General features: G+C 37.4%; 1 protein-coding gene across 4 annotated transcripts in view; it reads left to right on the top strand.

Moving 5' to 3' along the window:
• PPM1A (protein phosphatase, Mg2+/Mn2+ dependent 1A) overlaps positions 1-17031 on the top strand; it is a 33885-nt gene extending 16854 nt beyond the window's left edge. For 3 of the 4 annotated variants that reach the window (XM_084520891.1, XM_084520892.1, XM_084520890.1), the window contains 3 exons: positions 4670-4778; positions 6847-6904; positions 9117-17031. In XM_084520891.1, coding sequence (XP_084377017.1) covers positions 4670-4778; positions 6847-6904; positions 9117-9164 — 215 coding nt within the window. In that variant the 3' untranslated portion in view covers positions 9165-17031. The remainder of the gene's footprint in view (positions 1-4669; positions 4779-6846; positions 6905-9116) is intronic. The other variant, XM_084520893.1, reaches the window with a different exon arrangement.
• The last annotated feature ends 507 nt before the right edge of the window (positions 17032-17538 follow it).

Genomic DNA, 17538 nt, shown 5'->3' with positions numbered 1-17538 from the left:
GTATCTACAAAGGTGGTAATTTGAGTGCCACTTTTCTGTGTAGATCTGTCTGCAAATTAGCCAGAAAAATATTTTATTACACAATTGTGGTAGGGTTACATCTTAATTACTGTCATCTTAAAGGCATCTGGTAACATGTATACTTACTTGAAAGTATGTCAGAAATTTGTTAAAGCTAATCTTTAAGCATTCCTGATGAGCACAATCTGGGAGCACATCTTTGATAATAACTTCAAAATTTTGTCTAAATACGTATTTCTGGAGTTCTTAAACTTGTAGCTGAAACTGCAAATCTTAGGTGTTTTGGCTCACCTAACTAAAAATGGCATTTTAAAATCGGTTTCATTTAAGAGATTTCTCGTTAAAACTGGATTTACAGTGCCTTTTGATATTTAAAGATGATCACAGCTTGGATTTTGTTTCTGAAATGTAAGACACAACCGTATGCATTGTTTGCATAGGTTAAGTCTATTTTTGAAGTGGACTCCTAGACCTATATGTTACCAGTCTAGTTATGTACATATACTACAAGGATCCTTAACAGCACATGTGGCACGAAACACAGTACTTAGCAACATGGTATCAGTGATTAGTACGCCACAGGAATATATTGTGCACTTTTTTCCTCCTTAACTTGTGTGAAGGTAATGCAAAGTATAACTTCAGAAGTTTCACAGATGACTTGTTTATGTGGGAATTCTGGGTTCAGACAAATTAACGTGTGGTTTAAAGCACTTGCTACCTTGTAGGTGCTCCTTCAGGAAGTACTGCTTTTTTTGAGGGCCTTGTTCCTGAATTTTGGCAAACTACAGCTGTTATGCCCCCGAATAAATGTCCACACAGAACGTTTCTGTGTTTTAAATAACTTCTCCCTAACAGAAGAAGTTGGTGCACTACAGTGTGAATCTTTTTGACAGCGTAGCAGGGAGTATCCACACGTACGGTAGCACTGCATGAGTTGAGTGTCAGATGGCTTTCTCCATTTCAGAGCAGTGAACAGCAGACATCTGAAGAGCTCACTATATAGACCCACTCACAGAACTGGTGAAGAGCAAGTATGCTGTAAATTCACACGTTAATTTATAGCATGCTAACTCTCCTAGTTACCTTACCTCATTATCTTCATACCTTAGCTATTTTGTCTTACTTCAGACAAACCCATGACATGGAGTATGAAGATAGCTTCAAGTTTAGGCTGCATTTCAGCTGACCCCATTGTACTCTTCAGAATATTAACAGTGGGGAAAGTTAACACCTTTGTACAGACTCCTCAGTAAATGAAGAACCTAACACTGGAACTGCATGTGATTATGGTACATACAATGAAATTGGTTGCCAGTTCTTTCCATTTATACAAATACAACATTTCAGGAATGAGTGAAGTGTCATACTTGAATAGAGGCAGAAGGATTCTGTATGTAGTTATAAAGCACTTTAATACTAATTTAATGATGTGTTATCTGAACTACTTGAGGAAATGCATTGTACTTCCCCTCAAGGGTCTTTACTTCTTTTTAGAGTTGTCCTCAATCTTTTGTCTATTGTTGCACAAAGATATTTAAATTAATGAACGTGTAGTAAACACTACTCAACCCCACAGTGATTTATATCAGCTGTAGGCAGAACTTGTCATTTTAGCTCTTACACGTGAGGGAAGTTGAGAGGCTGAAATAAAGCAGAACTTCAAGTATAGGTGTTGATTAATTTTGTTATGTTTGACTTGATAATACTTGTGCAATTATATTGTTTCTTGGTGGAAATGGATTATGTAGAATTGTCTAGTAAGGTAAGACTGTTACAGCCTCTGAAGTTTTCAACACTACAGTAAATATTCTTCCTCTTAACATAAGCACTGCCACACTTAAAGCATCTTGACTTTAAAAGCCTAACCTGTAGCTGAAGGATCTAGGAAATATATAAAGACTACTTTTAGAATTCCCTTACTAATTTGCAATATCAAAGTTCAAATTCATTAAAGCAGAAACCTGGTGAAAAATGCATATAATGTGTTCTGCACTTTGGTACTCAGTGTAGTCCTAACAGGTAATGAGATTTGATGCTTACTAATGTGCATTTTTCCTGGTTGTGCTTTTATTCCCTTGGCCTAGAACATATCTTTATACTGTGAAGAAGTAGTGCAAGTTATAAGACTGAACAGGGCTTATTACTGACGGGCCTCTTGAACAAGAGGGTGTTGTAACTAGATGATCTTTGAGGTGCATTCCAGCCCAAACCATTCTTAGAATAAGGAGAGTTGATTCCGTTTTTAAAAAAATAAGAGAGCTTCCTACTCACTGTGTCACCTTGGACTCTCCTTTTATCAATTCTTGATGTGTTTGTGGTCCAGATTCATAGCTGCAACAGATGATAATGGAAGAAGAAGCAAGTGTGGAGAAGCATCGTTGTGCCATTACTTGCAATAAATCAGTGTTGCTCCTAAAATGTCATGTAAACTTCCTGGTAGCTTACATCCTAATTAGTCATTCCAAAATGAATTGCTATTATTTGCACTAATATGTGAGTTATTGACGTGTTGACTCTAAAAAGACACTTGTCTAAGGTTCTTTTTCTGTTCTAAGTTCACTACATATAAGCATACAGTAATAGATAGTCCTTGCAATATTTATATCTATGTAGAGATAAATAATTTTCAGTTAGCTGTTACGTGTGCCCTCCCATATTTACACAACATTGAAACTTTGGCTTTTTCTTAAACTTTGTGTGGAATTCTAATTCAGAATATGAAGTAAGCAGATATGTTTAAAATCCTTTATTTTAGGGTTGTAAGTACATTTTTCCAGTACATGATGCCATGGAAATGTGTAGAAGGTTTAAAAGTAAATTGAAGAGGGAGGGGGGCTTGGAAGATGTACTGAAAGAAGGTATTCCAATAAATTAAACACAGCTAGCAGACCGACTCCATTTGTTGTGTCATCAGTGTTCATTCAGTCTGTATCTTTAGTTTTCTCAAAATATAAATGTATTCATTTAGTGGAGACTGTATGTTAAATGTACTGCAGTTACAGGTTGTGAAACTGTGTAGTATAGGTAAAATATAAATTCCTTATTTTTGTACAGCAGAACTCTAGCTCTAGCACAATGTAGAATATACTAGATGTTCAAAATTGCACAATAAAGGAACTTGGCAAACCAAATCTGAGATCTTGCTTCTTATTCAGATTTATGAGTGTTAGATTATTTGCTAAATGTTAGATGGTAAAATGAATTTTGGCCTTAGATTTTTGAGGGAACTGCAAGTTTTTAAGGTACCGATGGTGTGTGGTGTCAAACATTTTAAATGTAGGTTTTGAATTGACCAGGGTAAAGCTTTATGTTGCAGTCTGACACTGTTTGAAGACTAGACAGTGTTTTCAGTGTACATTGCAAATAATTTACACAGCCTGACTGCAAATAGACCTGATTGGTTTTGTAAATACACGTAGCCATGAAAAACAATTGCATGCACAAAAATATCACTTTTTTTTTTTTTTTTTAACTAAGAAGGACTGGATATGTGCTCGTTTTAAAAGCTTCAATGTGCCATACCTCACTAATCTATAAAATGCAAACTTGGTATGCTATCTGGAATTACTGTTTAGGGTAAAAGCTAAATGCTAAATTGTTTATTTCAAAATGGTACTGATGAATTCCAACTACTTTTCAAGTTGTGTAAATACTTTACGAAGTGAAGAATAGTGTGTGTGTATATACACGTGTATATATGCACAGACATGCTCCTTGTATGTGGGCTGCAGTATTCTCTTGAAGATCAACAGTGCCAAGTCTTAATTCCTCTCATTTCTGAGCTCATGGTTACAGAAGAACTGATGAGATGCATTTTTTTAAAAGTTACGTGTTTAAATTTCATAAAATCTTTCCAGGAGTGGTACAGTGAAATCTCTTGAGAGTTCAGTAAGCACACAATTTTATTTGCTTTAAAAACAAACAAAAACAACAACAACAAAGAAAAATAGGTCTCAATAAAATTAAATAACTAATTCCCTAACAAATGTGACTGTGGCTGCAGTAAAATGTCTCTTCAGCCAGAAGTTGGAGTGGATCAGCTTTAAATAACTGCCCAATAGTCACACATTCCCCAAGCTGAGTGAATGATGGAGCTGTCTCTTAACTCTGATGTCCCTGGCTTTTAATTTTTACTTAATAGTTCCTAATGTTTGCATGTTGCGGTCATGTGGTAAGGTACAAATGGTGTCTTATACACATCCAGTCACAGGAGTTATTTTTCATGTATATAAACTTTTGTTTCTTGAAAGTTCTGTGCTTTGTATGATGGCAATAATCTTTTACCTTCTATTGCAGTGGTAAAGCTGACATTAAGATTTGCCTCATGCCCATTGCATTTTGTTGGGAAGATAAAATAATGATACAGTAGGAAAGCCATGAAATAATTTGTTTCCACTTGTATTATGTAGCTGTGTACTTCTAAAACCATGATGCATGTTAACAGTTAGCAGGATATTTTGTGTCAAAACCATCGCAGGTTCTTTTTCTGACTGAACCCAAGTTAACGTGTACCATGTTGAGTCTGGTCTGTCATTGATTTCTTATATTAACAGACGTTAAGCTGCCTTTTTATAAAACTGAGTGTTTCAATCTTTGTAAGTTAAATTTGGACTGCACTTACAAAAAAAGTACTTCTGATTCCCAGAGATCATAAAGAAGCAGGGTGAAGGAGTACCAGACTTAGTCCATGTGATGCGTACGTTAGCAACTGAGAGCATCCCAAACCTCCCGCCAGGGGGTGAATTGGCAAGCAAGTGAGTTCACATCAATGTAAATGTGTTGTTTTTTATTTTATTTTATTTTATTTAAAGTTGAACTTAAGGCCACTCTTAAAAGCGGGGGGAGGGAAGAAAAGATACAGTACAAAAGATGATCTGTTCTCCAATTCTGATTTTGAATTGCTCTGAATGAGAAGGGACAGTACAAAACAAGAGTTAACTTGTTGATCACTACCAAAATTAAAAGCCAAAATGTAGTTTGGGGAAGGTTGTTTTTTTAAGGGTGGCCTGAGTGTCTCTTTTTTGTAATTAACTGGGTTATCTGGGTGGGAGGTTGTGTCTGAAGATGGAAAAATAATGCACTGATTGTAGTAACTACTTGGAGATGTGGTTCTACACTTTAGGAAGATGTGCATATGATGTTTTGCTTGGCAGTTTTTCTTGTCTGCAGCTAAAGCACTATTGTCAATGCTTGAAAGTTTGCTTATGCATCTCTCTGCTTGTGACAAATATGAAAACTCTACAGAAGTCTATCAAAGTTAAGTAGAATGTTATATTTAAAACTTTAAATAGGCTGGGTTTGTCCTTGCGTTCAGGGCTGGTGCTGTGTCTCATAAATAGATGTTCAGCACTTAAGGGAGGGATGTACTTAGCTCTTTTGCACATCAAGTGCCTTTTGGTTCTAAAGATTATTCATGAACCTGTACTGTGCAGATTGAGCACATGTGCTGTGAACAGTCTATTTTTAATGCCTCAGAGTGTAATTTTATATTATTGCACCAAAACATGGTCTGTGGGCACATAAGTGAGTAAATGATGACTGAGTTGTAAGGATGATTTCTACAAAATTGTTCTTATATGAACCAGTAAAAGAGATTGCTGTTTATATATAATAGTAGCATCTATTTAGGATGTGTTGCAGTCATCTTGAAGTATCGACGAGTCAGTTATTCATGAAAGATGGCACACAAATTGTTTATCTTGAGCTCCTTTGGCTAGCTCTAGCATCATGGTTGTGGGGAAGTGCGGAGGTCACTGAAGCAATTGACTTCTGTGTGATTATGTGCTTTAGTGATGCTAGCTTGAATAGAGATTGACAAAAGTATGGATTTAATTGAATGTTAGCATAACTCAAAGCAGTAATGACAATTTGGAAGGAAAACAATGCTTTTCGAAAACCTGGCTTTATTTAGGATCAAAGATACCTGTTGCTGAAAGATGAGAACAGCTTTGCAGTTCACACGCGCAGTGTACTTTGTGTATAATTGCTTGTTTTATTGCTTTAAATTCAACCTCTTCTTCCGTGCTGTATAATCATTCACTAGATTCGCTGTGATGTTTATACTGCTGCCTGATAGTTCTTGACTTTTCATCATTGCAGGATGATATAAAGCCTGTCATCTGCTTTTTTCTTCTAAAACACTCCTTTGTGATTCCTCTGCATGTATTCATGAGCAGTTAAGAAGTGTTTTTGAGGTTTGTTTTCTATCACAGTTGTAGTTTGCTGCTTTGTCATACTTGGTTCTGCAGATAGGCTATCTGAAGAAAATTGCTTTTGAAGTCCTGTCTGTGGCTCTTCCCTTTTGCTCTCTTCTTTCTTCCCGGTTCCCCCTCCAAAATTTATTCCTTATGTGCTGGGCAAGGCACAGGCTTCCTCTTCCTTCAGCCTCCCTTATTTTTTTCTGTATCAGTTTTCAAGAAAACATCTTGAAACCCTCTGGAGGCATCATAATATCTGAAGGTGCTACTGCAGTATTCATTGGGCACACAAACGCCGTGGCATTCAACTTCTATCACATACTCAGATGCCCGCTTCCAAAGCCTCAGAGACATGCCACCAAGCAGCACTGCGGCCTCATCTGAATGTCTGTGCTCTTCTCGTTCTGAATGCAGAGTGCTATCCAGCCTTGTTTTTCATAAGGGTTTAAAGGATTATCTTAGCTATGTTTAGTGACGCTTAGCAGTAACTTGCAGTAAACTTGGTTCTGGGAATTTGAAACCTTTAAAAGTTTGCATTTGAAATTGCAGTTTTGCTTGGAGACTTTGACTTAAAAAGACAGAGCCTTAAAATCTTGTTGTTTCTTGAATTTCTTGTTCCCTCTAGACGGAGTGTGATTGAAGCTGTTTATAACAGACTGAACCCCTACAGGAACGATGATACTGTAAGTATCTTTTCCCCTGCATTTTTTCCTCTCACCCCAGTAATTTCAGCTGCTTTTTGTTGCTTTATTTATTTTAAGTTTGCCATTTCTTGGTTAGAAGACCCCTTCCCAAAAAAAGTGATAACCTTCTTGTGGTCTTTCTCTTCGGGGTTTGTTTTAGGGTTGTTTTCTGATGCCTTCTGCTGATGGTAATCTCAGAACTCCAGCCTCATTGACGTGCTGGTTTTCTGGCATATTGTGATTTGAACCCTGCCTGGATTTATAACTCTCAGTTCTAAGGATATATGCATTTTCCAAATGCTGTGGGAAGCACTCTCTTAATAAGACTTATAGTGAGCATATGGTTTAGGTTCTTGTATGTCAGTGATCAGGTAGGAACCTATGTCAGGATGATGGAGGGAACAACTCTAAAATATAAACAGTGGTCTCAGTTGCATTTAGATTATTGGGAATAGCGTTCAGTCACTGAAGGTGCTTTACTTCATAAAGTAGTATTTACTTCATGATTTACATTTCAGTAAAAATTCCTTATGTGCTTAGATGTGACATAAAGTGAAATGCCTCCAAACACGAAGCTGTACATTGGCTTTACAGCCGAGTGCTTCTGTTTGGCCATTGTCACGGTAACTTTAGCATAACAGTTCCTTAATACTGGCTGAAGGAAGATGCTTTATATTCAAAATACATCCTGTAGTAAGTTACTGTCTATGAATGTACAGTAAACTTTGTTTTGTGATGATGTTGTCAAGTCGGATTCAGAAATTTGCATAGTGAATAGCTGGCATGCAGCTCCTGCATTTTTACTCACTGCTGCTTTTATTCTTCATCCTTGCAATTGGAACAAACATAGCCATTTTAGTCTTTCGTATAATGGTTCTCCTTTGCTACTTCTGGTCTTGAAGGAAAATCTGGAGGTGGTACTCTTGCAAAGAGTAATTTTAGTGATCTTGGCTTTTTTTTACTACACCTCCATGCCAACTGTTCTTTTGGGTTTGTAATGAATTCTGTGTGCAAGTTTGAATGAAGGGTGCAGAAAGTTAATGCTAAAAAATCGTCATATGTGGCATTGCTAGAGACTTAATTAGCCTCTTTCCTTTGAAAGGAATCAGTAAGGCAGTGCCTCCAAAGAAGAGTAATATTTCTACCTCCTGCAGTCTCACTAACGACAGGGAAGTGTAGTTATGGAAGCACCAGCAGAGGCTGTTGTTAAAGCCCATCATGTCTCTTATTTATTAGGGGAAGGTAGCATGTCATGCTGGAGCAACCAAAGATTGCTGTACATAGCAGCTACGTAGCAGCTTGCTCTGCTGCCTGTGCTGCTGACTTAACTTCTGCTTCAGCTACTGAGCTGTGGTCACACTTCGTAGCTGTGGTGTTAACGTACGTACCCGACGTGAAATGAGGCTGTTAGATTGTTCTGTATTCAGCTTTATATAACCGAGAGAACAGGAAATGGACACAAAGGTAAATGGAATAAAAATCACTAGGACTTAACTATTTGATCTGTACTAGGGTTTTTTTTTTTTAACTGATAGCAGGAATCAGTAAAACAGTTTTCAGTGTGATTTCATTTTTCAGCTATATAAGATCCACTGTGGTCTTTGGGCCTACATAGGCCAAATTTTAGGGATACTCAGATATTGGATGCATGGATGTAATGCCATACAGTTACGACTTAGAGTATGACATGTCTCTGTTTTAAGTTCTATGTTAGGGAATTTTTATGTGATTTCTTCTTACAGTTTTATTACAATTGAAAGTCAGGGTTTCCTGCAGTTACCAAAACTACACTTCTCTATTTAACCTTAAATTATAAGTGGTAAAATTCATCTGAATTAAAATAAGGTGTCTGTTGATGACTGTCTTCTGATGCAGTGAGGAAGGACTGAATTCATAAAAGATGGTGGTGGTAATAAGAAAATATATGGGGCACATCCTGATCTTTTGACACACCTGTATAAGTGTATTCCATTTGGGTTACTTCGAACTACTCTGGGAGTGCTTTTGAATATTGTTCCTGGGATGTTGTTATGACAATTGGTAAGCATCTTAGAAAACATGTGGTCAGATTTTGAAACATCTTTGTACCTTAGTGCTTCATTAATTAAATGTATGGTTTCTGTAGATGTTTGTGAATGTTATTTCTGCTGTTTCTGAAAGGGGAGAGAAAACAAGCTCCTAAAATGATTTAAGTTTTTTTTTCCCTTTTCAGTCTGGATTATCCAGAAACTGCTGTAACTATGGGCACTCCAGACTTTAAAGGGTTCCTTCTTTTTTCTTTAAGGATTCTGCCTCAACTGATGATATGTGGTAAAACTGCTCATCTAGCTGTGGAGTTCATGTTTCATCCTTCAAATGAAAGTGCAGCCCAACCTCAGTGACCCTTCTTAACATCCATCCTCAATATTAATTAAAGAAGGGAATATGATGTGTTGGTGAGAGTGACTACAGCAGAAAACTACAGCAGTACGACATCTAGCCCAGGAACTGATCTTTTTTGTAAAACAGACTTCTGTAAACGTGATTTCAAACCATAATTCATGTTGTAAATCAGACTCCAGCAATTTATGTTGTATGATTTTGTTTTTGTAAAGTGCAATTGTCTTTGTACAAAATGCTCATATTTAATTATGAATTGCTTTAAATCACTATAAAGGTTAGAAGAAATGTTTGGCTTGTGTGATGCAACAATATATATATCCCTTTAAATTCATGTTGTGGTTTTGGATTGCAAGGAGCAGCAGCCTAGCCAGCTAGGTGCTCAAGAGGTGCACAAAACTGTAAAGACAACTTCTTGTTTTATACGAAAGCTGAACTTGTGGGCAACTTGCCAGGAATCAGTGTGTGAATTTGCTCGGCAAAGGACGAACAGCGAAGAGTAGTGCACTTTCTTCAACAAACGTATCTCGTTTTCTTGGAGGCACTCCTGCTCTCACATTGAGTTAAAGGGAGTTCCGATTTTGACTTCAGTGGGAGTTGAATCATGCCCTATTAATAGTATCGTGTTCATATGCGTATGAACCTTGGGATTAGAATGCCTTGATTCTTTGCACCTCTTTTTTCATTAACCCTTACCTGAAACTACTAATCACTGAGCACGAACAGGCAGCTTTCTACATTCAGTAGGAGTCTGCAGCATTTTTACAATACTGATTGGCTGGGTCTGCTGCTGTTCCAAGTAAAATACTCTGAATTCCATTTTATCAATAAAGCTTGGTTTAACAAACAAGAAATTTATCCATAAATGTGTAATTCCTTTTTTCCTGCCTTTTGAAATGTCAGTGCCATTGTAAATGATATTTTACATGTGGAAGAATATTTTTATTAATTGGTAGCCCATTTTTAAAATGGGAAGAATTTTAATTACTGCCCAAGACATAGCCATATGCTAGAGGATGAAGTGGGATTAATGTTATCCTATTTTTTACGAGTGTGGGTTTTTTTCAGGCTTTTTTTCTCCCCACTGAGGATGTGCATTGGTTTGAATTTGCCTACTGTTTGATAAAAATACATTTGTCAAAGCCTGACAATCTTTAACGTTTTATGGTGTGTGTTTTTAATTGACCCACTTACTTAGAATGAGAGACTAGTGGTTAAACAGTACTTGTGATTTGAGATATAGCATGTTGACAATATTTAACTGTTCGTTGTTTAAAATTCTAATTTAAAATTTTATAAGATAATAAACTAATTTGATTTAAGCCTAGCTTTCTCCCATTGAACATGCAAAATTAAGTTTTCAAGTCAGTCGTGTTTGCAAAACTGCTGTTTTGTGCACCTTGTATTGTCTTTTTGGTTGAGAATATTGTATTTAATATGTAGTTTACTCATTTAGTAGGCAGATTCCCCAAAAGGAAAATCAGTAAAACAAGTAGATTGTAACATTTACTGCGGTTAAACAGAATCAAGACGTGGTGTATAATTACTTTTTGATAGGAAAATGTAGTACAATGCATTTTGCTATATTTGTCTTTCCCTAACTTTGAAATATACATATTTGTATATATAGCCTTAAAACTAATGCAGAGTTAGGGAACACTGAACAGTGAAAAAGTAACTTATAGTGTCTTGGAACTAAGTATAGTATATACCAGCAAACTTTTCTTTTATCCCTCTTGTCTATGTGGGGTGCTTAAAACGTAACTTCATTGTATTCAGTTTGTAATCTGTTCAAGCATGAATGAAGAAAACATAAGCACTATTTGTATTTATAAATTTATAGCAATTTTTGCTTAAAGAACCAGTTCCTTACCTACCTATGAATAAATGCTTAAAATGTCTAATTTTGTTGTAGAGTGCAAAACTATAATAATGTTAAGTTATAGCTTCACAGGCACCTAATTAACAAGCGTATTTAATACATGGCGTATTAGTGCAAAAAGATAAACTCAGTTTAGGACTAGGCGGATAAAGTTCTGTCCTTTTTTGTAGGGACTAAAGTTTAGTTTTGGAAACTGCAAAACGTTGAACTGGACTGTGGAAACTTTGAGTTTAAAACTTTGAGAATCAGAAGCAAAACTGTGGTGTGAAAAGCCATACTTCGAACCGTAATCACTTAAAGTGTCTCAGTGACAAATGATGTATTTGAAGCCTCTTCCTATGAGGTCTCCTAAAGGTTAGGAAGAAAATAATTCTGCTATTGCTGCAGGTGCTGTAACGAGGTTTGAGGGTAGCAGAAGAAAGCCCGTTTCAGGCCTTTCTCCCTACCACCTACGTGCAGCATTTTGATGAGGTCAGAGCACTGAATCTATGATGAATGCACAAACACTGCCATTTTAGATACAGAGTTTGATTACAAAATCTTAAGTATATAAAGCATCCTAGAAAAGAGGCAAGCTGTACTTTTCACTGCTCTGAAAAGAAAAAGAAAAAGGCACTTTTGCACCTTTGTGCATCTCCTTCTTGCACCAGAAACTTTTTTGTTAATTGCTAAAAACATTAGCACCTCAGGGGCAAGGCAGCAATTTTTTTTTTGAAGTATTGTGTGCTATTTATTTCCCTCATGGAAAACTATTCCTGTGTGACAAAAATGAAAATTGTGTGATGTTAAAAGATGTATTTTTAAATACATGTTCAACTAGGATGGTCCCAATTTGCTTGTTTTTTTTTAAGAGGAAATGATATTTGTAAAGCTACTTCAGTTCGTATGCCATGCGATTTTGTTTTCCTTCTACATTTGACAGCTTCACTGGCTTCAGTTTCTGTGAGTTTTGTTACAGTCAGATTAAATGTTTCACTGATCATTCTGGGAAAATTACCTGTACTGCTTTATAGACCACTGTTTCAAACAATTCTCACTAATTCAGCATTGAAATGTGCTCAAGACAGAGGCTTTCTAAAACGTCCTAGAACAAGTGTTGGATTAGCTAAACGGAATTGTTAAGCAGGGTCCTAGACTTGCGAGGCCTTGTAAACCCGTTGTATCGGCGGAGTCCTGGTATGTGTGGTGAGTTGTGGAGCTGGGGCCTTTCTGGTGGCTGCTCTTGCCTGGTCAGCAGGCGGCACTGCACGGGCCTTGATGTGTGGCCATCACTCATTTTAATCTTCCCTCAGAAGTCAGAATCGGAGAGAGAAATTTCATCTACTTGTCATGAAACTGTGATGAGTTGGGGTAATCCTAGGTTGTCTCCTACTAGCAAAATGCCCGAAGAATATTAAACAGCAGATGAGTAAGGGTAGCACTGACCTTGGCAGTTCATGCAGGTGCCAAAGCTAATCATTTTAACACCTCCTTATGATGCTGACTTGAATGTCAATTAAACTGTTTGTCACAAAACTCAGACTGTCTCAGCTGTATCGGTTAGATCTGAGCCACGTTGCTTAGTTCAAGAATTGGATCGTCAGGGTTTTAACCAAATTGGGGAACGGTTTTCACTGCAATTCATTCCCTGCTAAGAATCTCATCTTGACTTGTTACACTGGGGTAGCGTAGACTTCCTATTGCATTTTTCTAATCGTTTATGAACTAAGGCTATAGTTTTGTGGTCAGTTGATATCAAGACTGAACTATCTATCACTGTTAGTCTGCTCCCACTGCCCTTCCTGTGCCAGCAGTAGCGCTTCTGTGGCCATGCAGCTAGGAGTAGAAAAGAAAAATTTGTACTCTCAGCTGGACAAAGTGATATTCCAGCTACCCAGTGCTAGCACAGGGCAGGACATGGGGCGAAGACTGGGCTATGAGCGAAGGAAAGTTTGCACCACCTCTTCTACCACAGTTAAAGAAATTGGACCCAAAGCGCAGATAAATGATGGGCCTGTGTAGGGAGTATCAAAGCCTTTGCAGATCTTCCTTCATGCTGTACTTAAACATTTTAGTTTGGTCAACGTTCTTTTTCTTAAAACTGGAATCATGAAACTTCGGTTTTAATGTCTTGTATGCGAGTTCCCTGCTGGCAGACTTGCTTTTTGTTGGCTGTCTCTGTGTTTGTAGCTCCGTCTTAAGAGATAGTTAGCATGGCTGTCACAATTAGATTAATGATGTGGCTGTCAGAGTTTACCTTATTTAAATGTACATCAGGATTTCATCATGCCAAGGTGTTCACCTTCATTTCTACATGCACGTTCCTGAATTGCTTTATGAACAAATGACTTGGGATATTTAAATTTCTTGATATTTAAAGTTGGCCCTCTCTGAAACAGGCTAACCTTTAATTAAATGTTACCCTTTTCCTCCTCATTTGGCAAACGCAGGGTTTTTAATGCAAACCTGATGTATCTTGCTTAGGTTAAGAACCAGCAAAGCCATGTAGAGCTATATTTTACAGTTTTCTGTAGGAAATGGAATTGCTATTCTGTGCCAAGCTTCTTGAGGTGTAAAAATGTCTTCAAGATAACTGGTATAGCTCCTTGTTCCTACAGCTATGTATGATCATGACCCGAGCCTTCATATGCTATCACAGGGTGTGAAGTCTCTACTTGGCTGAATAGATTTTTTAACTGTTTATGTACATCCTATTTCCAGGATGCTGTAGCGCATAAAATGCATGCGGTTCCCAACGTGAGCCAATAAAGCAGTGCAAGAATGAAGACAAGTTGAAAGGTACCAATCTGGGCTGAGTCTTTTGGACTGATCAGTCCATGAGTGTTGACCAGAGAATCTGCTCTCAGCTGAGCTTTCCCTGAGCTGCCTCTGCAGAGGTCTTGCACAGTCTGCAGGTCTCAGGCATGTGCCTTCTGAAGCTTCTTGTACCTTTATTTTGCTTCATAGAGTTGTTGCTTTGTAAATGAGGCAGCGGTCAGCTGGGCTGCGACATTTCATCCCAGAAGCTTAAGAAGCTGTAGGAAAATGTAAAGCGTTTCATTACAGCCCTGGATCGCTAAAAGCTTTCAAGTAGAAAAGAACACAGAGCATGCTAAAAGTAGAGATTACATCACCTCCTGGTGAAAAACAGTTTCCAGGAAAATCTACAAATATTTCTACGACTTACTTTTAGTACATGAAAAAGTCTGGCGCTTTAATCTGATTGTGTCTTAGTTGTCGACCTACAGCGGGCTAGGTTTTATGCCTATTACTTGTTTTATCTATGTTTTCATTTGATACTTCTTCTGCATAGCATTGAAACATTTTTCCCTGTTCTGTAGACACTTCTATAAAAAAAAAAAAAGTCTGCTTCCAAGCTTAGAGACTAGGAGTGATAATGGTGTCTTAGGAAAAGGGTTATAAGGGAAGACTGCTTTAAATAAAACAGCAAAAAATCATAACCATTGCAACCACAAAGTTTGGAAAAGTGGGCTTAACTTAAAGATTGCCTTTTATAGAAGTAATGAAATAGTTCTACTCTGAAAGTAACAAAACTTCAGTAGGGATGGGATGATAGGTCAGATTTCTACAGCATATATTGTTTTAACCTAGCCAGATTTTCATGTTTAACTCATATTGATTCCTGCCCGAACACTTTTTAAAATATTACTAGGCATCTACTTTTTTTGTTGTTAAAATTAAAAAAAAAAAAAAAGGAAAAGAAACCCAATGGTCCTTACTACTGCGTAACTAGTAATTTGTTTGCAAGGGTGAGTGCTATGTCAGATAGCAGCATTTTTCTTTAAGAGCACTACATCTGTACTTCTCAGCTCACTCAATAACATTGAGCCAAAACTGAAATTCATTTTTGCTTCCATTAACTGTATGGCTCTGAAGAGCTGGTGGGAGCATGTGGTTTTGTGCAGCTAAAGTAGACAGGACTTGATACATATTGTGAGTAAGCCTTCAGAGTGAAGGAGATGTCATTGTTGTTTCTTTTGAGAAATATCTTTGTGAAGAAAAATGAGAAAACTGAGACTGGCAGGTCAGAAAACATTACATCCTTTTACTTCTATTGATACCTGTAGACTGAGGTCTTCAGAGTTTAATTTCACTTGTATTACTGAATTCAACTCAATCTGAGCAGTGGAAACACGAGTAGCCAATTTCATTTTCACTGTTGGGGTTTCAGGCTGAAGCACGGTATTTTTGTTTGTACTGCGAGGGAAAACTGAATTAAGATGATCTTGGGAAAATCAGGCATACACTTCACAGCCTGCTGATGTGGATGGAGCATCACTCACAATATATAAAGTTTGCACAAGTATTGTTGGAGTTTTAACTGCCCTACTTCTGTTGTAATTAAAGAGAAATATAATCTTCATTCTGTTTTGGTTTTGAAAAAGCTTTTCAAAGCCAAAGAGGAAGAAGGGGCAATCTTAAAGCAAAATGGTAGGTAAATTGGATGTAACAATGTTCTAATTCTTTGAAGGTGTAAGTCAACAGCTTTTTTTTTTTTTTTTTGCCTTTTTTTTTTCATTTAAAACATCAGAGGGGCATGATTTAAGAGGTTCAGTCTTTCACGTAGTGCTTTTGGCTATAAAAAACAGATAAAAGGATGGAAAACAAAATGAGTCACCTGGATGGGAAAGCAATGAAGCCCAAAACCTCTAGGAATACATGTTGTGAATACACATGGCATTGCTTCCATGTCCAGTAATGGGCCTACCGGCATTTTTAGGGGAGCTTTTATTCTTACTGAGTGGTTGATGCTAGACTCAAGTCTGCTGCAGGTTGAAATTTCCAGATGTGTACATTGGAAGCTGGGTGTTATGAAATAGTCCCCCCACGTGGGATGCTGCAGTGCCTGTTACCACTGCTCTGCTGGTTCAGGCTGTGTAGGCACTCGGATGCTGGCAGCTGGGTTTCCCTAGCATACATTTAATTGTGTGCTATATGTGGTGGTGTGACTCACAATGACCTTGAGTACCAAGAGTTGAGTTGTGTTTATTAACTGGATCTAACTCTTTGGTGCCAGGAATCTAGTTTTTAGAGGAAGTGCTGAATTACGCAAATGTTCGTGGCGAATCGTGCCGGGTAGATCACTGCTCACAAAACCGAATGGCTTTGGGTAATATGAGACACAAGCCAGGGAATATGGGATATTTGAGAAGTGCAGAGTCGAGTATGATTTCCAGAACCGGCTGCTTTATAAACATTTCAAAGCAGGGATTTGGGGTTTTTAGCATCTGTCTTGTTACTAAGGCTCTGTACAAACATGCTGAATTAGAGAGTTTTCACCTGTCTTCTCACCGGATTGACTCCACGTCGTCTCATAAAAGAGTCTCGTTTGTAGTGACATGCTGTGCCTGTCTTTTTAGAAAATTCATGACTTCTTTATATCTATTTTGTGGAAAGTGTAACTTTTTCACTGATGACTTGTATAAATGTGTGTTACGAATGGAGAGATTCAAGCTTGAAAAGCATGTTTGCAGCCTCGTTATGGAATTTATAAATTTAACAGAGTAATATACAAGAGCATAACTATTTTCCTTAAGTAGAATGTATAACAATATATAATAATAAATTATTCTCCACGTAGTTCACCCACTATTTACAGTTTTACACAATTCAAACTGTGTGTTTACAGAAAGTTCAATAAATGTATATTTTGTACTATGTACAGATTCCTGGTCCCAAAGAAAATGTGTGAACTTAGTTTCTAACTTAACTTTTGAGATTGTATTTTTTTTTTCTTTTTGAATCAGTTGAACAAACTGCGTTATGCCTGTTGATGGTGGAGGCTTGCATTGGAGAAAATGGGAATTGGAAATATTTCTAATCTACAAAAGTGATTCCACTAAATAAAACGGGCAATTACATCGTGTGTGTGTATTTGAGTGGTATGCTATAAACCATTTTCACCTCTGTTTTGTCACTAAATTACAAACTTGATATCAGGCCTCATTCCATTTTCTAATCCAAGCTCGTGCTATTAAAACGCATTGTTAAATGCTTATTTTCATCATTGGTTAGTCATAGAAGTAAAAATCCCCCTCTTCACTGATTTCCCCTCACATGTTGAAATTCCAAGATCAAGCAGCGAGCCTGGCTCCAGCTGTGACCTTCCCCAGAAGTCACCTGGTCGGGGGTTTTCAGGAGAGCTGGGGATGCCCAACTTTTGGAAAACCAAGTCACACAGGAGCGAGATCTATTTGCATCTTCTGTCCTGACTCGGTACCGTAAAATGCAGGACAGAGCTCTGTAATTTGTAGAATTTAAGGATGCTAAGGTATAAAATAAATCCTCACGCTCCTTTTAACCCGTATAATTTGGAGGGAGAATGATCTTATATGTTATCAGTTCATATTTTGTCTTCCCTGAAGTCTTTATG

The sequence above is a fragment of the Aythya ferina genome, assembly GCF_964211825.1.
Source record: "Aythya ferina genome assembly, chromosome: 5".
Classification (NCBI taxonomy): domain Eukaryota; kingdom Metazoa; phylum Chordata; class Aves; order Anseriformes; family Anatidae; genus Aythya; species Aythya ferina.
Note: the sequence above shows the minus strand (reverse complement) of the source record. Positions and strands in the feature narration are given on the sequence as shown.